The sequence below is a fragment of the Pyrus communis genome, chromosome 8 (assembly GCF_963583255.1).
Source record: "Pyrus communis chromosome 8, drPyrComm1.1, whole genome shotgun sequence".
NCBI classification, from domain to species: Eukaryota; Viridiplantae; Streptophyta; class Magnoliopsida; order Rosales; family Rosaceae; genus Pyrus; species Pyrus communis.
Window position 1 is genome coordinate 4,327,033 of NC_084810.1, and position 23,329 is coordinate 4,350,361.

General features: G+C 37.1%; 3 protein-coding genes and 1 pseudogene across 3 annotated transcripts; 3 read left to right on the forward strand and 1 right to left on the reverse strand.

The window, feature by feature from the left end:
- Positions 1 to 1,034: 1,034 nt before the first annotated feature.
- LOC137742064 (uncharacterized) lies at positions 1,035 to 6,498 on the reverse strand. The gene is made up of 8 exons (XM_068481809.1): positions 6,294 to 6,498; positions 4,883 to 4,920; positions 3,495 to 3,560; positions 3,312 to 3,395; positions 3,197 to 3,231; positions 2,221 to 2,306; positions 1,407 to 1,472; positions 1,035 to 1,270 (listed from the first exon to the last, which is right to left on the reverse strand). Exons 1-8 carry the CDS (start codon positions 6,358 to 6,360, stop codon positions 1,236 to 1,238), a joined length of 477 nt encoding a protein of 158 aa, XP_068337910.1. The 5' UTR covers positions 6,361 to 6,498; the 3' UTR covers positions 1,035 to 1,235.
- Positions 6,499 to 14,458: 7,960 nt separating this feature from the next.
- LOC137741926 (uncharacterized) lies at positions 14,459 to 18,211 on the forward strand (annotated as a pseudogene).
- A 989-nt stretch (positions 18,212 to 19,200) lies between these two features.
- LOC137741927 (uncharacterized) lies at positions 19,201 to 20,220 on the forward strand. Its single transcript, XM_068481624.1, has 3 exons — positions 19,201 to 19,281; positions 19,457 to 19,520; positions 19,670 to 20,220. Exons 1-3 carry the CDS (start codon positions 19,201 to 19,203, stop codon positions 20,218 to 20,220), a joined length of 696 nt encoding a protein of 231 aa, XP_068337725.1.
- A 412-nt stretch (positions 20,221 to 20,632) lies between these two features.
- Positions 20,633 to 22,753, forward strand: LOC137742174 (transcription elongation factor 1 homolog). The gene is made up of 5 exons (XM_068481960.1): positions 20,633 to 20,733; positions 21,353 to 21,484; positions 21,801 to 21,871; positions 22,313 to 22,334; positions 22,450 to 22,753. The coding sequence occupies exons 2-5, from the start codon at positions 21,372 to 21,374 to the stop codon at positions 22,508 to 22,510; spliced, it is 267 nt and encodes an 88-aa protein (XP_068338061.1). The 5' UTR covers positions 20,633 to 20,733; positions 21,353 to 21,371; the 3' UTR covers positions 22,511 to 22,753.
- The last annotated feature ends 576 nt before the right edge of the window (positions 22,754 to 23,329 follow it).

Below are 23,329 nucleotides of genomic sequence, written 5' to 3' on the forward strand. Positions count from 1 at the left end.
GGCAAATGATACAGTGGAGTGAGTTGAACAAGAAACTCACAAAGGATTACCGTGTGCTCAACTCAACGTAACCGAAACCTGTATACAGCGACCATGGGATGGCAACAGTTCAGTTTGGGGACGAAAATGCTTTATTCATCCCAATAACCACGAAAATTAACCATATTTAGAACCGCAAATTAACCATTAGAGATTATCCATAACCATATCCACTAGGTAACGGATTTTCAATCGGTTATCGGTTATATCCATCTTCATCAAAAAACAAAAAAAAAAAAAAAAAAAAAAAAAATTATATTCATCCAATTGACACATTATAAATTTTAGTAGATACTAATTCCTTCATTAAATAGCAACATCCAATTAGGAAAGTGTTATTGGCACTCCAAAAATCTCATTCTACACTCCTGACAAGTGTATTTTTCTTTCTAAATATAGAAAGTTTGGAGTGTAGAATGAGAATTTTGGAGTGCCAATAATAATTCCCTTACAAAAAACATAACAATATATTTGAAGTTGTTCATGATAACACACCAATTTCTTGACAGTGAGACTCTTGAAGAGAGATGAATCTGATAAACTTGTAACATTTGATAATTGATATATAAAATGATTCAATGAATTAATTTAGTTGAGTATAACAATAAGAGTATTGAATTGATGAGATTGTTGGTATGCCACATGTATCGTGCATAATAAAGATAATATAGGGTTTGATGCATGCATAATGAATTAGTATAGGGAGAGTTTGGTAAATTGAATAAAATTATATTATATATCAAATATATATATATATATATATATGTATATATAAAACATTTAGGTCGGATACAGAGACGGATACAGATTAAGTATCTCTATAACCATATCCGAAACCATTACTGAATAAACTTCACGGATTTTCCCCATATCCATACCATACTTAAATTTTCATATCCAAATCTAATCCATTCGGGCGGTTATCCACAGTTATCAAATTTAACGGTTAGAATTGTGATCCCTAGACGATGTTAAGTTTAGATGACCAAAATGGAACTTTCCCCAAACCATGTTTCCAATAAAATACGAACAATTTCCATACACTTCATAAATACACTAGTAATGTAAAATAAGATTGCGAAAACTTTGGTAATTTAATTTGAGTCTGCTTGGGCTACAGATAATACAGATAAAAAGGTCAAACGTTAAATGGAAAGCAGCCGAATTCAATTACTGGGCATCTCCATAACTTTATTTCACTTGCGTCCCTCGCCTTTTTTCTGCTCTTTAGCTGAAATGATCATAGACCATTTTGAGTAAGGAGAAAAAGAAGAAGGATTATTAAGATTTTGAACAAATAAAACATGAAAGGCAGAGGAGTATCACAAATGGGAACAAAAAAAATAATGATGAATCAGGGTACACACCAGCCTTTTCCTCCTCTCGCTTCTTAGCGGCCTCAGCCCTCTGTTGGCGAATCATGGCTAAGCGTTCTGCAAGAACAACTTAAATTAAAGAATGAAACAATGGCAATAGAGGCGATGCACAGGAAAATAAACTACCGACTCAGATAGAGATATACAGGGTCACAGACCATATTGTTAAGCTATACAGAGACGCACATAACAAGGGTAACAAACGCATTGAGAAATTATTCCTATATCCTGGAACTTGATGCCAGAAAGCCATAAAGGAAAGCAAATATGGAAAACACAATATGATAGTGGGTACAGTGGAGCAATTTTATGAGCTGCATCTTTATATTAACCAAAAGCATTTAGAACCATGCAGGGATACATGATCACATCGATATTCGGCACAACCAAACGACACTGTAAGTATGCAGGTGACTGAAACAAAAGACAAAATTCCAAATCACTTGCAAAGTTCCAGAAACAGAACTTTCATAGGTTGGAGTACAAAAAAAGTCACCACCTAAGTTGAAAAATCTATCCAGGAAGAACCATGGATGGCCTGGACATGCTATGATTCTTCCGTACAACAAATTGTCACTCAACTTTGGGCAAAGCATACATCTAGTTTTAGCCACTAGTTACTGGAGTGACATATCAGCAAGGAGATATAATTACAAGATAAAAAATGACTTTTCAAGCAAAAATATCGGAACCCATGTTATGTGTACGCGGATTAAGAAATTTCAGCTAACATATCATTACGTGCCTAATATAATTAAATCAACTGCCAAATACAAAGCTGGAATTTGTCAATTTCCCACATTACCTAAATCCTTTTTTGCTTGTTCCGTTTTTCCCTGTTCCTGCAACCTCATGTATCGCTCATGAGCCTTTTGCTTCTCGATCTCCTCTCTGCAAGGGATGGACATTAAGTTGACACAATACTTGGCCTTGGATCACTCAAATATTTGACTAAGGACAACGAAATTCAAAATATTGATCATGAGATTTCACAAATCAATCATATCGAAATAGAAAACTGCAACTAAAAATTATGTGACCTCAAGGAGGTTCAATCGTCAAAAGTACTATTTGGAAGCATAAAACTATGAGAATAACATCCAGTACCCCTATGACTAAAGATACACGGAATCACAGACAGAATGCCAGGGCATAAGCATAACATGACTAACATATTTCAATAAATTCAATTTCATCCACCATTGTCCTAAATCCTTTCAGCAAAACATAACTTTTGATAAAACTATTATTTTGTTCAAGAGTGCGGCTGCCGGCTGGTGAAAATAATCTAAAAAACAAATTATAATTTACCCCTATAAATTTCATTTTTGACAAATTATGTATAAAATTCCGCTTCCCTATGGTTCAGAACACTAAAAACAGAGTGATGAGTTAAATGTTTTAAGGGCTTGACCAAAAACAAAAATGTTTTTTAAGGTCATATCATCACAGGGTACAGAGTCAAAAGCCTCATATGAGGTACAGTTTAACAGATTTCATATCCATTGAACAAATTCCAGTGGTCTCTTTTGAGATAAAACCGGATGCCACTATTAAAGCCTCATGCTCTACTGACAGTCGCATGAAAGATGCATTAATAATCATATATTTGATATTAACAAGTTATAAATATGTGAAAATAAAACTGAAGAAAAATGGGATAGAAGAATCATCAATGAAGAAGCAAGATTTTGTTTCACAATTTAGACACTGCTCAGATACTTGCCACGGAACTTGTTCCGTAGATATTGAATGTACAGGAGGTGAGGAACATTGCATACCTTTCACGCCTTGAGAGTTCAGTCGTTTTCTCAATCTGCAAAACAATAACAGAAAATAAATTTACCATAATGAATTAATACTGAAAATATACAAAAATTCTCTTCACCAACTTACGTCGACATTTTTAGCCTTTACATTCTTTGGTTTTACTAGATTGGGATTCTCAATTTCAATGATTCCCTGAGTGCCTTTCCGTTTCTGTTAACACACAGCCAAAATTGCAGTAAGGTACAAGTAGGAATTAATAAGATAGTTCAATATAAAGAAGAATGGAATAGAAATAATGAGTATACTGACTTCGGATTCTTCCTGTTCTTCTTCTGATTCCTCTTCAGACTCTACTTCCTCCTCTTTGGCTTCTTCCTGACGATATCAAAGAAATAAACCTTTAATACCCAGCAACAGCACAAAACTTAAATTCATCCATATGCAAGAGAAAGAGGGAGACATAGTAACAGACGAGGCAGGGTGGATATAATCAATAAAGCCACTATATAGCTCACATACGTTGCACACAATGATATCAATGGCACAAGAAATTTCTCTTTCTTAAACTGGTAATTGAGCAAAATTACTACATGAAACTATCAGTGCCCATGTTATTTGTAGGCTTGTAGCTAATATCCATATTTGGAAAGTAATCTCATATTTGGAAACTAAGCACTTAATAGCCCAACATTCATGGCCTGCCCAAGTCATTCTTACTTTAAGTTTAATGTGCGCGTTTCACTGGATCAAAGACTCAAAGTCCTACTCCCAATGCCAGACTACAATAGGAGCAAATCAGGAGAACTTATTGACTGTTTTGAGCTCAACCCCAAAAGGAGGAAAAATATAACATGCTACTCAAGAAGCAATTCTTATTAAGAATTCTTTTTCATTTATCGGGAAAAATATGATTTTGGTCCCCATAGTTTGGGAGAAGTTCTATTTTGGTTCCAGTAGTTTAATTTTCAAATTTAGACATGTAGCTTACTAATCGTTGCAACTTCAGGACAATGAAATAATTTTGTCAATTTCTTTCACAAAGTCAGCGTGTTTTGGGCAAATGTGAAACCTACAGGGACCAAAATCAGAATACGTCCTTACTTATATGAGATTCATATTAGGGACAAATCTATTATGGGTTTTGGGTCGATGGGTTTACAAGAGTCCTTAAAACACTGGAGCCTGCCCATAACTGCCAAAAGGAGACATACCCTACAGGGCAAAGAAAACTTTGTTTCACATGGTCATCCTTTGAAACATGCAATGCTTAGAGGCATCCACAAAAGATGCATTCTTATTGCCTATGGTTGGTTCAGCCACGATTCATATGATTCATATGATTCCTATCGGCCAGAAAGTTTGGGTTACAGAACATCTTGGTTCTGTGACTTCTGCTAAAATAATTTTCCTTTGATAATATGACGGATATGAAACATCATTAAGTTAATATAGATGTCTTCAGTGCATTAATTTAACATTCCAATTCTATGTTGTCCCATCAATGCAAACTCCATAATGAGCATAATGAGCACCTATACACTTTGTACGTATGCATGCTCAAACAAAATACTATAAAAGCCTATTGACACCGTCGCCTCTAAAATTGAGAATCATGACGGCAGCATGAAAAGTGCAGTGTCTTCAATTAAATCATATAGGAAAAGTGCAATACAAAATGAGAAGGGACAGATTATTACCCTTTTAAAACTACGTGGACGAGCAGAGCTACCGGCAACTGCAACCATTTGAAGTATAGACACAAAGGCAAGCTGAGTCAGCTCATAGCAGATATAAAAGTTCAAAAGCATTTGAAACAACTTTACCAATCATCCATATAATTTGAAGAAAAATGTCTGAGCTTAAGTGAAACTGATATTGTTAACATCACCCAAATATACAAACTCACAAACCGTTAACTTCATACAGTCTTCAGTAGTACAACTGATAAACTCATAATACAACTAAACAATCATAAACAACAAATCTTAATTGCTGATATAAAAAAAAATCTTAATTTTTTTTCCTTACATAAACCAATAAAGCCGTCCAAGAGAAACCATGAGTAGAATTAACATAGTGGAGGGAAATATTCTTTCCTAGTCTGACATATACTATAACCCAAGCAATAGTTAAACTTCATATTTTCTTTACTTTGGTGTAAATTTCAAAGCGTCCCTACAAAGTCATGGGTTTTTCAAGTAAAAGTAGCAGGGAAGTGAAAATCTGACTGAGAATGTTTTCACTTTTCAGAGAATATATCTGAAAAGGGATTCATCATTCATGCACCAACCCCAGGGTCCCCAACTAACAATTAATAAAGCTTGGTTACATTGATTCATTTAACCAACTAATCATCCCAAATTTCAAGCCGACCCGAGTGAATACTCCAGCAAATATATTACAAATTCCAAGGCAAATAACTACCAATAAGCTAGAAGCAACAACTTTGAACAAGTTATCATTTTCTATTTCTTACAACGGTTATCCAATCTACTGGTCCAGACTCCAGAACATTAAGCCGGGTGAAAACAAAAAGAACCCGCATACCAAAATGAACAAAATAGTCTTCAAGCCAAGCCACTACCAATAAGCTAAAAGCAACCACTTTGGACAAGTTTTCCATTTTGTTTTCTTACAGAGGTTATCCAATTAACTGCTCCTAAGCTGAACTACGCAAAAAGAACCCACACGCAAAAATGACCAAAATATTCTTCAAAAAATCTCCAAAATATTCTTCAAAAAATCTAACTTTCACGAAAAAATTACGAGCTTTTAGACTAGCTAAAATTTTACAACCAGAAATGCTTACTGAATTAATACAAATAGAACCCACATGCTGAAATTATCAAAATATTCTTCAAAGAACAAACTTTCATGGAAAAATTTACAAAATTTCAGATTGGCAACCAAAATTCCACAATCAGAAATGCCTAAAACGTTGAAAAATCAATCTAGATCTAAAAGAGTCGAAAACAACTGAGACCCTGCCCATACACATATCAATACACATCTACATATACATATACAGATAGAGAGAAAAACATATAAATTGTTCGAACCAGATTTGAAGTACAGAGAGAGAGATAGAGAAAGAGGGAGGTTTTTTACCCATCTCTTCGTGAGTGGAGAAGTGGCGGTGGCCGGTGGGCTTGCCCTTGAACTTTCCTCTTCCCATTTTCTTAATTAAAGTTGCAGAGAGGGAGATAGAGAAGAGAAGAAAGGTAGGGATTAGAGAAAAGGGTTTGGCCGAGTATTTATCGCTGTTGCGGCAGCTGCTGCAACTTTTTGGGTTTTGCCTCTTTGCACTTGAAACCTACCGTCTCTCTGTGGGTGTATTTTTCAGTTTCTGTCTATTTAACCATCTTGATCCATGTCAAAGTACACACTTGGAGTTTAGGCTGCTAATTTTGGACCATATTACTGAAATTTTACATCCAAGTATTTTTTAATAATGCTATGGAGGTCAAATTTTTTTTAAATTAAATTTGTAAACCAAATGATGTAATTGTTGATGATTGGATTATTACATAACCGTTGATTAACGTGCATGTTTCTTATTAGTGACACATTATTTGGTTTGCAAATTTAGTTTAAAATTTAGTTTCCCTAGCATTACCCAGTACTTGTTATCCAAGTAGCTAGAGAAAAAAAAAACAAAGAAAAAAACTCACATTGACAACATTTCTCTTTGGCCTTGCGGTCGGTGGCAATCTGGATTGGTTTTTCCCCTCTATTCCATTTTATGTTTTTGTTACCTTCTAACCATTTTCATTTCTTGTTTGTGGTCGTTATTCATTCTATCGAGGAGAGCCTTCGTTGTTGTGATCACTCACTCGCTCTATCGATGAGAGTTTCTTGTAGTGACAATACCTTAGTGCCTAACCTAGGATCTTAGAGCGACAATCATTATCCAGATATGAGTTTGTGGTTTTTGTGATTCTTGTGGTTTGTGCGTTTGGCAAACAACTATAAAATTGTGTGTTTGTCACCAACTTAGATTGAAAACTAGTTAATATCGTATTGTGATTTTTACCAACAATGGTACGCAAGTTGTCAGTATTGTTCTCTTACACCCCATGGTCCAAGGAAATTATGATCTCCTATCATTTGACCGTAATTTAATGGTAGGTGATTATTTAGCCTTCGATGTTGTACCTTACCGTCCACCATTGTATCAAGATCGAACGATGGGTGGATAACTACAATTTTCTTAAACTATAAAAAAAATGGAACTATGCAAACACAATCCAAAACTATATTCTCACTTGCTAAAATCCTACTGAGTTTATTCTCATTTATATTTATATTTTTGAATGGAATTTTGCTAATGACAATTATGGGTTTCACCTCGCAAAAATCGTAACGCAAATGCCCAAAATAGCTTCCATCTTTGTAAATACACTGTGCATATGCATCAAAAGTTGCCAAACAAAGATCCACTACGGATCTCACTATCTGGAGTTCAAGACCAAGCAACACAGACCACTCAAACTGAGTCCAACAATAAGATGTGCCTAAATTCTTTTTTTGTAATTGTAAATAAAGCAACTTCCTTTTTCTACCTACTGTCACCTTAAGACTCAAAGCGGTGATCCAATAAGTACCCTTAATGATCAATTAACTCATTCAAATGGTTTGCCTTACACAAATCAAGGGATCCGATTTCTCTTTCACACAAACTAAGAGCTCATATTTCTTAATCCTTAGGCTCCGGACATTAAAATCCGGATACGATCCAAATTCCCAATATCTTTCTCCACTTTCTATATTTACTACTTTTTACCACTTTTGCATTGTATGTAAAGATTGTTTCTTTTCTTCTTTAGTGTAACAATTCTTTCAGAAAAAAAAAGAAATATATACATACATATATATATATATATATATATTCTTTTTCTTTTGTTGCTATTCCTAGAAAATTACATATTGGTCCCCAAATGCACATTAGTCAATGTTCATGGAAAATTGGGCGGTGTAAGTTGTCAAGAACATTATAAAAGGGAAGGAATACATGGAAATGGAATCTTCACCTTTCTCTTATCCGATTGTTTGGAACCAGATACTGCCTACAAGGTTTATTCAATCAAAATCACACACAAAAAAGGGTTATTTCCAATTTTGTTTTAAAAAAACTTGGCCGCAATTTATCACCTATTTAAACCAATGTGAATGCTTTTAGTGGATTAGTATTGTGGTTGAAAGATCAAATTTCTTCAAACTATATATAATAATTAGTCATCAACCTTGCTATTCATGTAAGTCAACTACAACATTCTATGATTTCTTCAATTTATCTTTAGTTACGTTGAGCTTGTAAAATAAAGAAGGATCTGAATCATGACCTAAGTTCTCTTTAGTTGTCTATTAAAATACCAAAATGTCCTTAATCTAAACGGTTAAATTACCGTTTTTCTGGAACCCAAACCGTTATCTTAACAAGTTTAACCAATATCAACCTAAACCAATAGAATAAAGAGAATTCAGAGTAGTATATTTCAATACTTGGCTATTTATAAGCGAGACTCCTCACATGTAGCTATGAGGTTAGGCCACATGCCATGTTAGGTAGACTTTCAAGAGTCGACCCTACTTTCTTGAGTTGGGAAAGGCACTGTGGCATATTATGGGTTTGAATGACGCCTTGATATGTGTATGAACATGAAGGCCTAGGACACATGGGGCAGACAAATGATTGGCCCTTTAAAAATCAGTGTGGCCTACTCACGACATCAATGATAAATAATGGCTTTGTTGGTCCTTGTCACTTCAACAAATTAACGGATTTTTTTCCAGAGTTGGACAACAACGATGAGTAACAAAATAAATAAAAGACTAAATTGATGAGTTTAAAACGTAAAAGACCAAAGTGATACCTTACCAAAACATAAAGGTTAAATTTGCAACGTCATTGTTTTAGTGTTTACGACTACTCGGGCCGCCGTTTCAGTTCAAATGTGCAGACACTCATGGTGAAGCACTTTCTCTGTCGCATATTTGTTGTGTTTCCCGGTAGAAGAAGATGAAAAAGAAGTGTAACCAGTAGCTTCAACTGAACCCTAAATGGGCTCAGCTCCAACCACCAACCAAGGGCCAAAGGGTCAAACATAATTTATTATTTAAATTTAAAAATTACAACAACTTGAATTTAAAAACTACCACTTAACTTTAAAAACTACAACTAAAATTTAAAAAATACAACTTAAATTTAATAACTACAAGTAAATTTTAAAAAATACAACTTATATATTTCAAGTCAAATGTGAGAGGTTTTATTTAGTGTCACATCCCCGCCCGGGGCGAATCACTTCCTGGGGCCCGCTCCACCACCGTAGCACGATATTGTCCGCTTTGGGCTTACCATTCCCTCACGGTTTTGTTTTTGGGAACTCACGAGCAACTTCCCAGTGGGTCACCCATCATGGGATTGCTCTAGCCCCCTTCTCGCTTAACTTCGGAGTTCCTACGGAACCCGAAGCCAGTGAGTTCCCAAAAGGCCTCGTGCTAGGTAGGGATGGGAATATACATTTAAGGATCACTCCCCTGGGCGATGTGGGATGTCACAATCCACCCCCCTTAGGGGCCCGACGTCCTCGTCGGCACATTTCCGACTAGGGATTGGCTTTGATACCAATTGTCACATCCCGGCCCGGGGCGAATCACTTCCCGGGGCCTGCTCCACCACCGTAACACGATATTGTCCACTTTGGGCTTACCATTCCCTCACGGTTTTGTTTTTGGGAACTCACGAGCAACTTCCCAGTGGGTCACCCATCATGGGATTGCTCTAGCCCCCTTCTCGCTTAACTTCGGTGTTCCTACGGAACCCAAAGCCAGTGAGCTCCCAAAAGGCCTCGTGCTAGGTAGGGATGGGAATATACATTTAATGATCACTCCCCTGGGCGATGTGGGATGTCACATTTAGAGTATAAAAAATTAAAAAAAAAAGAAAAAAAAAAGAAAAAAAGAAAAAAGGGAAGTGGGCGGGAGAGGAAGTAGAAAAAAAAATGGAAGTAGGTGGGAGAGTCCCACATCGGTTGTGGGAGAGGAAGTATAAAAAAAATGGAAGTGGTGGGAGTCCCACATCGATTGTGGGAGAGATTTGAGCAAGCTCCAAAGCCTATAAAAAGAACACCCAAACATTCAACTAAACATACTTTCTGGGCCTATAATTAAATATATATTTTTTTTTCAAATTTGGCCAAATTTTTTTTTTTAATAACGGTAACTAACGTCAGCTAGCAGTTGCTAGTTGATGTGATATAAAATAGCACACAAACTTAAACCCCTTTTACGTAGTTGTAGTATGAATAAGTAGGGATCGTTATAGGCGGGGGATTGGAAGGTATGCTAATTGACTCAATTTTAATATCTAAAACACTAAACTAGACTCAAAAACAGAAAACTAGACTTTAATGACTCAAAACAAACTAGAATGACTCAAAACAGCACAAAACAAGCAAATTGACTCAAAACAGAAACTAAGGATGACTTTGGACGAATTTTAACTTAACTTTGACTCAAAACACTAAAAGAAACAAATTTAAATAGAGTCTAAGTAAGTAAACACGAAATATTAAAGGGGGGGGATTGGTTTTGACGAATTTAAAACTTAAACAAACAAGTTGCAGAAACAAAGTAAATTGACACGAATTTGGGTGAATTGATGGGTGATAGGCTAGCTAGAGGGTCCTTCTTTCCTTTCTCCTTGCAAGGCTGCAGCACAAGGGATTTCTGTGTATGATGGATGAGTGGTTTGAATTGTGTTGTCTTAGGGATGAGTGGTTGTACTTTTGTGCGGCAAAAACATATTTATTTCAAAGGAAGAAGGACACGGCATTAATTAAATTTTGGGAAATATTTGCACTCCAAATCCACAAGGAAAAAGGCTAATTAAAATCAGAATCCAAGATGGAAAAAGGAAAGAAGATGCGGCAGGATCCTAGAGGAAAAGGGAATGCCTTGCACGGCAAGGGAAGGGGTTTTCTAGAAGGAATAGGTGCGGCTCCCTTTAGGAATGGGATTAGGCCTTCTAAAATCATTTATTTAAATTTCCTAATATAATTAGGGATCCTTCTTGCAGCTGGAACCTAGGTGGTGTAGGATTAGAATAGGGTTAGGACAAAATAAGGTAACTTGGCTAACATTCATTCTTTCTTGCTAAGCTCCATATCTTCTTTGTCTTGAATTAATTCTTCCATCTCTTTAGCATATTCTTAGCCCTTCTTGAACTTCAAATTCGTCCATCCACCTTGCTCCATGCATATGCTATCCATTTCAAGCCCAAAACTGCTCTAAAATGCTCCAAATTGCATTTTCTTGCCACTTTCGCCAATTGAACCTACAAACACACGAAAATAGCTTAAATAACTATAATAAATAGAAACTAACTCACTAAATGCAAAGAATTAGGCTAACAAAGTCGTATAAATATGCTCCTATCACTAGCTGATGTTGTGGAGTAAAAAATAATCAAGAAAATTATGGAGGCGACACATGAACTCTTGGGTGAAAAAGACAAAATTACCCTTGAGGCACACCGAAGCTTTTACTCGCAAGTAGCGGACAATCAAAAGTCAATCAAGGTCAAAAGTGATCAAAATAGGTAATTATTCAAAACCTATTTCATCCATCCTCATCAAATCCTCCCCACAAAGGTAACTCCCAAATTATATTAATTAGCTAATTAATTGATTTATTACTCAATTAATTCATAAATTAGCTAATAAATTGTGAATCACACCCAAAAAACCACTAAAGTGGCCGGTTCCTATCTCTCCCAAAGGGGCTAGCCACATACTATAAATACCATCCTATTTTCTTCAAAAAAACCAAGTTGAATCCTCTTGCAAAATTCTTTAAATTCTCCAAACACTTTTTTATCAAAATTCTAACTTTGGCATCAGAGGTTCTTCGGCCAAAGCCCCCTCTATTCTTCGTGGGCGCGTGAGGCTCTTGGTCTTGACCTAAGGTGTTAATTGTTTTGTAGGTGCAATTTTGTCCAAGAAGAAGAAGGCATATTTTTACATCTACAGGCATCACGCTGACGTCAGCTAGCCGTTGGCTTCAAATTTATGGCTCGGCCCGGGGCTAGCTAGTTGACTCATTTGGGCCAGCCGATTGGCCATTTTTTGTCCAATGGGGTCCACGAGTCCCTTGGCCTGGCCCTCGGTTGGAGACGGTTTTCGGGCTATTTTTGGCCCTCTGGCCATCTAAACCTTTCGGTTGGAGATGGTCTTAGGTACCTAACAAAAACACCTTTCTTTTTTGCCTTTTATATTAGCACCCCACAAAATGTTAAATGCACCCCACATTAAACTTTAATATTAAATAACTTATTTACCCCACTATGCAATGACAATTTTGACCTTATTAGGTTTAAAAAATAAAAATAAAAATTTCTAAATACACCCCAAATCACTTTTAGCATATTATTTATCTTCTCAAATATCAAAACCCTCTCACCCTCCATTGTTGAACAAAAGCCTAACCAATGAAACTACGAACATGTTGATTGAGAAAAATTTCTTTTGACGAATGGAACACGAAATCGATATTTTGGAAGCTTCACATGAGGTAAGACTTCATATTTTTCATTGTTTGAGTAATTTCGACAACATCGATAATTATTTAATCTTGTGTTTGATGCGTTATTTAAACTTCTATATTCATATTCACCTTTTAGAGATCACAAGGATTACATGTAGAATTAAACACCTAAATTACCACCATATATTAAAAACAGACGAGATGGGTTTTAATGGTGGAATTGAAAGCAAACCCATATATGATTTAAATCCCAGAAGACATTTTTGTCAAATTCCAGTCGGCATTGTTGGTCCAAATTAAAAGCTTTATCTCTGGCATTTGAGTGCAAGGTCAACACATGTGCTTTGAGTGCCCAGTGCGAATACAAAATGAAACACCTCCCATGAGACAATATCATCATCCTGAATTGCTGAGGAATAGATGAGGAATTGGGAAGATTGCATTGCGTGCAACTGTTGCATGATTATTAAGCTCATTCGTATGTCATGTCTAGTCTTTATTTCCTTGAGTTTCGGTAGTGTGTTCGTATGTCATGTCTGTCTTGGAATAAGCTCCGCCATCGCCATTCATGGATGTCGGATGGATGGATAGATACTTTGTTCAGTTGTTATTTTCTTGTGTTTAATAGGGGTTTGGTTTGCTTGTATTGCTTGTCTGGGAATAACTATTACTATAAGCTAGCAGCAGCGCCTGTTATTGTTGGGATTTCCTAAATGTATATGATCTCGTTCATTGTTTTCACTATTATCTTGATTTTGGGTTTTGTCTTGGGTGGAATTTGTCACATCCCGGCCCGGGCGGGACCACTTCCCGAGCCCGATTCTACCATAGCACGATATTGTCAGCTTTAGGTCCCATCACACCCTCACGATTTTGTTTATGGGAACTCACACAAGAACTTCCTAGTGGGTCACCCATCATGGGAATGCTCTCGCGCGCTACTCGCTTAACTTCGGAGTTCCAATAGAACCCAAAGCCAGTGAGCTCCCAAAAGGCCTCGTGCTAGATAGAGATGAGAATATACATATAAGGCTAACAAGATTCACTCCCAGGGCGATGTGGGATGTCACAATGCACCCCTCTTAGGGGCCCAAAGTCCTTGTCGGCACACACGCGGCCAGGGTTAGGCTCTGATACCAAATTATCGCATCCCGGCCCGGGCGGGACCACTTCCAGGGCCCGATTCCACCGTAGCACGATATTGTCCGCTTTGGGCCCCAGCACACCCTTACGGTTTTGTTTCTGGGAACTCACACGAGAACTTCCCAGTGGGTCACCCATCATGGGAATGCTCTCGTGCGCTACTCGCTTAACTTCGGAGTTCCGATGGAACCCAAAGCCAGTGAGCTCTCAAAAGGCATCATGCTAGATAGAGATGAGAATATATATATAAGGCTAACAAGATCCACTTCCCTGGGCGATGTGGGATGTCACAGAATTTGTATTGATAACTTGCTCCAGTCAAGAACATCATCAAATGGTACTGTTGTAATTAGTCGAAATTTAGAACAAGGACGCCTTGCATACGTTGCCCCACAACTCTAGGCCTTGTCACTTTCAGATGATTTGAAATCTTTTAGCAAACTAAACGTTCAAATGGTTAAATTCAGTCCCTGAAAATTAAAAATGAGTGTTAAAGATTTGAGAAATGTGGGGTGTACCGAGAACGATTACTTTTTTTAGGCCAAGGGGTTGATAGCGAGATCTCGAATCAACTTATTGGTCTTATGGTATATCTCAGTATAGAGGATGATACCAAAGATCTATATTTGTTTATAAATTCTCCTGGCGGATGGGTAATTGGGGTTCACCAGGCAAGAACGAGAGGTCCGTAGTGTGACAGGCTAGGTACGCCGCTCACCTGTATCAGTTATGGGGGCAGAAACTGAAAGATTATAAAAGGGATTAGACGCAGAAGAAGAATCTTATGCTGGGCACGCTGTACAAAATATAAGGTGTATATTGAGAATGTGGGGTGTGAGGGTATTATGGAAAAATATGCGGAGTGTATTAAGATAATTTTTAAGTAAAAAAGCAAATGTGAGATGTATTAAGTATGTGAGGTTTATTCAACAATTTGTGGGGTGTTAATATAATAAGTCTTCTTTTTCTTGGGGTTTTTTTTTTTTTTTTTTTTTTTTTTGATAAAGACTTGGGTTTAATTTTAAAGAGCACAAAAGCCTTGATTTTTTCTATTTTTTTTTATTTGATAATTTTTGATAATTTTATTTATAGGGAAGCTGAAGGGGAGACCAGATGAGGAGTTGGATAATGATTGTCCGTCTCGTATCAATCCACTCACTCTAGTTAGTGATGATTCTGGATGAGGAGTTGACCTTACCTTCTTGAGTTGGGAAAGACACTATGGCATATCATGGGTTTGAATGATGCCTTGATATGTGTATGAGCTTGAAGGCCTAGGACACATAAGGCAGACAAATGATTGGCCCTTTAAATTCAATGTGGCCTACTCACAGCATCAATGGTAAATAATGACTTTGTTGGTTCTTGTCACTTCAGCAAATTAGCATTTTTTTTTCTTCAGAGTTGGACGACAACGATGTGTAACAAAATAAATAAAAGACTAAATTGATGAATTTAAAACGTACAAAACTAAAGTGATAACTTACCAAATCATAAAGGTTAAATTTGCAATGTCGTTGTTTTAGTGTCTACGATTACTCAGGCTGCCGTTTTAGTTCAGGCGTGCAGATAGTGACACTCACGGTGAAGCACTATCTCTGTCGCGTATTTGTTGTGTTTCCCAGCAGAAGAAGAAGAAAGAAGATGAAAAAGAAGTGTAACCAGCAACTTTAACTGAACCCTAACTGGGCTCAGCTCCAACAGAAGCTCAAGAGCCATGCCCCAACTACCACAACAATCTTAGGTACCTAACAAAAGCACCTTTCTTTTTCTTGGGTTTTTTTTTTAAATATTTTTTAAATAATTTTTGATAATTTTATTTACAGGGAAGCGGAAAGGGAGACCGGATGAGGAGTTGGATGATGATTCTCCGTCTCGTATCAATCCACTCACTCCAGTTAGTGATGATTCTGGGTAATTATTTGAACATGTTTCTTCTTTTAATGTGTGTTTGGTTGCTGAGAAAATGCTGGAGAAAAGAAAAAAGAACTTTCAAATGTTTGTTTTTTGGGTGGTCGTTTAGGTTTTTGTATGAATGTTGAAGAATATTGGTTTTACCGTAAAATTACTAATATGGGTGCAATACAATCTCTTAGTCGTTGTAAGGCCCTTTCACTGATGTGATAGTCTTTTACCTTTACATCCTTACATGCCCCTTCACGGGAATTTGCTTTCTCCTTTTACTGATGTGGGACTTTTTTACCTGCATATCCTCACACGCTCCTTCACGTGTGACAAATTTTCAAGCTGTTGTTGACAACATAAATCATGTAATGTTGAGCACGTGGGCCAACCTACTATGATATTATTAAGAAAGTTGAGGAATTGGCAATATGAGGAGTAACTGAACATCTTATTTCTTGTAAGGAATTTCCTTTCAACGATGTGAGACTCTTTTATCTTCACATCCTCAAAGTTCAGTTTTTTGGGTTTGTTGAGAGGTGAGGTTTTTCTTCTTTTTGTTTATGAAAACGAGTAATTGTTTCAGGTTGTCTTCACGATCACCCCGTTTAATTTTGTTCAAGTTCGTCTCCATTAAACATTTAGATAGACCTCGAAAGCTATGCTGACTAATTTCATTATCAGTCGAAATCTAGTTGACATAGAATGAACTCAAATTTTGTGAAATTTTGAACCACTCAAGGGTTTCAATTTTAATAGAAGAAAGAACTTATATCTTTCATTTTCTACTCAAGTAAAGAGAGACACTTAGTCTTATTGTTTCTTTCTATCCATTCATCAGGAGATAGATATGTTTTACTAGAATGCAACTTCGTGTAACTAGATCATGAATTTGACATTGATTTCCTATGTGCAAAATCTAGATGCTCTAAGTGGTCATATCACTGAACTCATGAACCATTTGACTGCTTGATCGTAGAAATAGCCATGGATTGTGAAATGGTTGGTGTCGGTTAAGGAAACAAAAGCGCCCTTGGACATATTACACTGGTAATCCTTAGTTCCTTTTCTTTCTCTCTGTTCTGTCATATTGTCATTGGACATGCTAGATCCCTGAGCTTGGCATTGTTGGCAAGCAGTTTTGTATCTATTATTTCCTTAGTTGATTCGTTAGTTGTGTTTCAGTAGTTGGATATTATCTTACGATTGGTACTTTAACTTGTTAGGATCACTGATTTCTAATAGTCCAGTTTCATGGCAGGTAAATAGATGGGGAAATGTTGTATATGATGAGTTTGTTCGCCCGGTAGAATGCGTTGTTGATTTTCGCACTGAAATAAGTGGCATTCGTCCCCAAGACTTGAGAAAAGGTTGACTTTTATTTGAATTTATGTTGAATGCAGGTGCTCTTCATTAGTCAGATGTGATTCTTTCATCTGATGGTTTGACTTAAACAGGCATTGCTTTTAAGTTATCCCAAGGAGGACATCAGGGATACATTAGAGTATGAACCGTTTATGAGGTAATTTTTTTTCTTTCTTTTATACTTCTTCAAACATCAAAATTGTGCCGATCGTCTTGAAGTATTATGATGTGTCCTCATGATATATGTGGTTGGGGAGGCAGGGGGAAGGGTCCAGAAGGGCACTTCGGCGTATTGCAGCTGAGTTTCTTGACGTCAAGATCCAAAATGGAGAGCATTGCCCTGTTGGTAATTTGATTCTTAGATGATGATTATTGATCGTTTTTCTTAATACAGTTCGGTATTCTTATTGCAATGTCTGTACTGCATCTTAAGCCTTAGGAATGTAGGATATTGATTTCAAAACTTCCACTGAAATGTGAAAAGGCTAATCAAAATTCAAAAGGAACAACGCTATACAGCCTGACCTTTTATCCCGACATTTCTTTCCCATGCTAATATCGGGTTTGACACATTGTTCTTCTTTTATTGCAATTATGTGCATGTAAGTTGGGGAAAGAAAGGGTGGGATAAATATCATTTTCCTATCAAAAGTTTGAATTGGTGTAGATGTTTTCATGCCAAACTAATGTATTACCTGCTTGGCTGTCGTCCTGGTAGTCGTTTTGCTCCATTTCTTAATGTGTTTCAGGGTTTATATTAATTAACTTTCAATTCTTCCGTGTTTCTGCATATTATCTATCATTGGCTTCTCATGAACAAAATTTGTTGAAACTTTGCAAATGGTCTAATTGATGATACTGTGTCAGATAGAAGATGCTTGCGCTGCAATGGTGCTTTATCAGAAAAACAGAAAAGCATGGGAAAAAAGAGTTAAAGATCAAATTAAGCTCAAACAAAAACAGAAAAAACGCAAGCCTAAAAGGAAGTGGGCGAAGGGAGATGAATTGGAAACTGATGATGTAGAAACGGAATCCTAGTACTAACTGTGTGTTTGCAGTTCCATTTTCAATTTGGAAGAGAAGGAAGCACAAAATCGGTGGACTACCAGACAATTTCCGTCACCAAACAGAGCTACGCGTAGTCTCAAGGGCTTGGTCGTTAACTTTCCAATTGATCAGAAGATTTTCCTTCATCACCATTCTTTCTCCCATAGTCGAAAACTTCCATTTTTGTCTGCTAAATTCTATTTGATATGTGATCATTTGGTAAAATCTATGTACCAACAATATATATGCTGTAAAATCATTGCTTTTATGTACAATTCCCACCCCCCCTCCTTCCTCTTGAAATTGAATTGTTAGTGCAACATTGATCTTAAATTTTCATCAGAGGAAATGATTGCAGGATAGACTTGTGAATCTGCCCCTATTTTGTAGAACTTTCATATACATGGGATGCTACAGAGGTGGTATCACCAGTCACGTAGTGCAACATGAGAAAGTTGTTAAAACGTACAAACTTCCACAACAACAACAAAGCCTTATTCTACTAAGCAGAGTGCGCTATATGAATTCTAAAACGTCATTGTGCTCGGTTTCGTGCCATGTATTCTGTAAGATCCAAGTAGCCCAAGTATTTTCTTAGAGTCTCTTTTCGAGTCTTCTAAGGTCTTTATCTACCCCTTCGGCCCTAAGCATCTGTCTCGTAATCACATCTTATAACCAGAGCGTCTGTGTATCTTTGTTTCACATGTCCAAACCACTTTAGCCAAAAATAAATGATTTAGTTCTACAATAAATTTTCTTCCAAGACACTATCTGTTTTTAAATTTTATTAGTGTTTATTAATACAAGTAAATTAATGATGATACATCAAATTAATGAGGAAAATAAATGATTTACACGAATTGAGTTTATCGTTGTCATAACGTCTCATTTGTACATAAAAATTTACAGATCGATCCTTGAAAGAGGGTCTCGCTAGCGGATTGGGAGTGGCACCTCGGTTCGAATTTGGCATGATCGGTGGTTAGATTGTCCCCATCTGTTTAGACCTATCATGCCTTCCTCACCGGTTCCTGGAGTAGAGTTCGTTGCATATTTAATTGTCATGGAATCGGTGTCTTGGAACTATGATTTGGTGAATGGTTCATTACCTCTATCGTAGGCAGCTTTGATTCTTGCTACTCCACTAAGTTGGAGTTTGCCCACGGATAAGCGAGTATGGAATTACGATGCGAAAAGTGTGTTCTTAGTGAAGAGCGCTTACAAGATTTCTTTTACTCGTTGTTTTGAGGACTCTTCTTCCTATTCAGTTTCGAAGGGAGTTCCGGTTTGGAAAGCTTTATGGAAGGCTACTGTCCCAGGCAAAGTTCAAATGTGAGTTTGGAGGGTGTGTAGAGACATTTTGCCTACTCGTGCTAATCTGGTAACCAAGGGAATTGTGGTGGATAATTTATGTCTTTTTTGCAGTTCCTCTTAGGAGTTGATGCTACACGTTTTCCCTGTTTGTCCATTTGCTCGTGCAGTGTATGATGCCTCTCAACTAAATCTGGGATTGAGACTTCCGGCAAATGCTTCTTTGTGTGATTGGTTGTCATTATGTGTGGATCAGGTTTCTTCAAGTCAGTTTGCGCTACTGCTTATGATTATACATGGCATTTGGCATGCCAGAAATGCCTTGCTTTGGGAGAATAAGGTGGCGAACCCGGCCTTAGTCTCTCATATTTCCAAATTGCAGTTGTCGAAGTTTATTAAAGCTAGGCTTGGCCTTGTTTCACGTCCCCTACAGGTGCTAAAGCGTTGGAGTCCCCCTCTGGCTGGATGGGTGAAAATCAATGTTGATGGTTCTTTCCTTTCTAGGTCGAATATGGGCGGTGTAGGAGGGGTATTTCGTGACAAAACCGGTAGCTATGCTGGAGGTTTTGTTTGCCAAATACCTTATGCATCGTGCTTCACTATGGTAAAGTTTCTGGCAGTCCGTGAGGGAATTCGCTGGGCAGTGGAAAGGAATTTGGATTGCATTATTGTGGAATGTGACTCGTTGCAGGTGGTTCAAGTTGTTGGCAGCCGATTCTAGGGGTCTGCTCCTATGGATCTTCTAGTGGATGGCATTCGTGCTAGTTTGCGAACCTTTGTGGATTCATGGGTTTGTTATGTGCGCCGTTCTGCGAATGTTGTGGCACATGGTATAGCCAAATTGGTTATATCTTTTCCTATTGAGTTTTGTTGATTTGAAAAGCCTCTGGATCCGATTGTGGAGGCCCTCGTTGATGTTGTTTGATTTTTGTTGATTCAATAAAAACTATTGATTCTCTTCAAAAAAAAAAAATAATAATAATAATAATAATAATTTAGACTTTGTTATTAGTTCAAAACTTCATCGGCAGTAAAACCGGTTTCGCGTAAGTTTATCCGAGATACGTATTTGACCTTTGGCTGTTTAAAAATGAAAAATATTTCTTACGTGGCAAAACCGCAAGCGTTTGCCTATAAATAGAGAGTAAAGACCGCCCTTGTTTTCCCCGGCAGGAAATATAGCGTGTTTTGTAGACCAATCATACGATTTAGCAGCGCGCCTTCTCACTTCCAGGTACGATCTTTCTTTCTCCCTCCTCAATCTCCGTTCTAGGGTTCGTAATTTTAGGGTTTCTTTAATTCAATTCTCACATAATTCTAAGCTGCTGTCAAATTTGGGGTCTTCTTTCTTCCTTCATCGTATCTTAATTTCCACTTTTCTACTTCAATTTTGTTTCTTTCACTGTAATTTTTCTAGGGTTTTTGGCCCCCTTTTAGAATTTTTCTTTTCTATTTCATATATTGCGAAATTTGGAATTTGGGTAGCATGTTTTCTGCTGCAAAATTTCGTTCATGATACAATTAACAACACACACTTTTCTTTCAATTCCAATGGTTTTTAGGGCTTAATGTCTTCGGAAACCCAGTAGTCGCTTTCTCCTTGTACTTTTCATGCATTTGAATATCGCAGCATTGCGATAATTTTTTTACACGAAATAGTTTAAAACCTCTCTATGCGCACTCGGCACTCCGCTGCACACAAAGGGTTTATGTAATTGTTGATTGGATCATATTCTCTAAAATGATGGTAGGGATTGCACCATCTATCTATGTGGGGAGCTCAGGTGAACTGGTGGCTGTATGTTTTTGTTAGTATCTTGTATGCAAACTGACGGGTTAAATTATGACAACAGGACAGAAATTTTTTGAGAAATGGGCAAGAGAAAGGCCAAGGCAAAGCCTGCAGCTAGGAAGCGAACGGACAAGCTGGATACAGTTTTCTGTTGCCCTTTCTGCAACCATGGGAGCAGCGTTGAGTGTCGCATGTAAGTACTTATTTAATCTGTTTTTGCTCATGTTTTGGTGTATGTAACTTCTTAGGAAGTATTGAGTTCCGCTGGTTCTTGTAATTTCTATGGTACTGCTGATGAGTGTGGTTTTGTCACTTACGTATGAGAATTATGGTCTGTCACATATGGTGCGAGAATTGGTCTATGCCATTGTGGATAATGTGTCACTGTATTACATTTCCTTTTCCACTTTTGAGTTTCATTTACAAACTAGCATCTGATTGGGTAGCGTACTTGCACATGTATCTTCTCTCACTTTGTATCAAATTGAAATTAAGTTATTTGGTTTCAGTGACATGAAAAACTTGATTGGCGAGGCTATCTGTTGCATTTGCCAAGAGAATTTCAGCACAACTGTCACAGGTATGTCAAATACTTTACTCTTGTCTTAATTTACCATTGGGGCGTAGTGTTAGTATAACAGGATGGAAAGATCATTATAACACATAAATCTCAGATGTAGGAGATGTAGTGAGGTTTAGGTAAATCATTCAAAATGGAAATATGTTTCTGAACAGACTTGTGAATATTTTGATCACAAGGTATGGATTGTAATGGTATATGGACAGAAAAAGGACGGCATTAGGAAATTTGTGGATAACTTGATTAAAATTTTTATTTCAAATGTCTATCAACCTCAAATTGGTAAACTAGATAGGAAGTTCCTCTAGGTTGTAGGAAAAAGTGGTAGATCTCTTTTTAACTCACTACTTTGTTTAGGTACTTCTCTTGTTTTTCATATAGGGACTGCCTTATCCACATGTATTCGTAATTATTGATATATTTTTTGTTTGTTTTTTTCAGCTTTGACTGAACCAATAGACATGTAAGTAGAAATTCATATGAATTTGTTCTTATTATTTTCTGGCTAGTGGGTTTATTAAAACTTAGTTTCTCTTTTCCTTTACCTGTGTTCTTGACCATAAAATTTTCGATTACAGATACAGCGAATGGATAGACGAATGCGAGAGGGTCAACACTGTCGATGATGACGGTGCTTAGGTGGAAAGTTCAGTCGTATTGTGAAGGAAAGAGAGCGCTGGAAGGTTCTGTGCCCTTGTGTCCAATTAAGTACTAACGAACCTTATTCGTGCTTTGGTTGTGAACGTAGTAGTTTTGAACCTATGCAGGCAAATGTATATTGATATCGTTCTGTTTATTGAGTGAGCATATATAAATACATGTACTGTAACATACTCGTAACGTTATGCGATAATGGAATAAATAACATATCGTGTTGCTGTCCGTCTGCTTCAATTTACCTGTTGGTGGCGGTTCTTTCAGCTAGTGTTTATGCTTTTCCGGTGGGGGTTGATGTGGATGATTAGTCACTTGTCTGTCTAGTAATTTCACGCTGCTGTGGGCGGCTTGCCAGTGTGATTGCTTACCTCCCATGTATTCTTCTAAGGGCATGTTTACTTTTTAAGGAATGGGGATATGAAGAAGTATTGGTGCGGTTAGGTTTAATATAATCGACGTTTTCGATATGGTCCGGTTTGGTTCACCAGTTCATCGAACCGCTAAACGGAATTGTTAATAGTACGGTTTTACAAAAGAAACTAATGATACTCCCTTTTATGTTTCATGGGTGGCGCTATTCATATTCTTTTTTTATTTCTTATACACTTCTTTCAATTTTTACCATTGAATCGTATGGAGTGAAAAGGATCAAAGGAATTAATAGAGGGTGTGTAGAAGGTAAAATTGGTATATGAATAGCACCATCCTATTTGATTTTATCAAGGTTCTAAAATATGCTAATCGGGCGACTGACTAGGGCCTAGCACTTAGGCGGCTAGGCCCCTAAGCGGATTTAAGTAA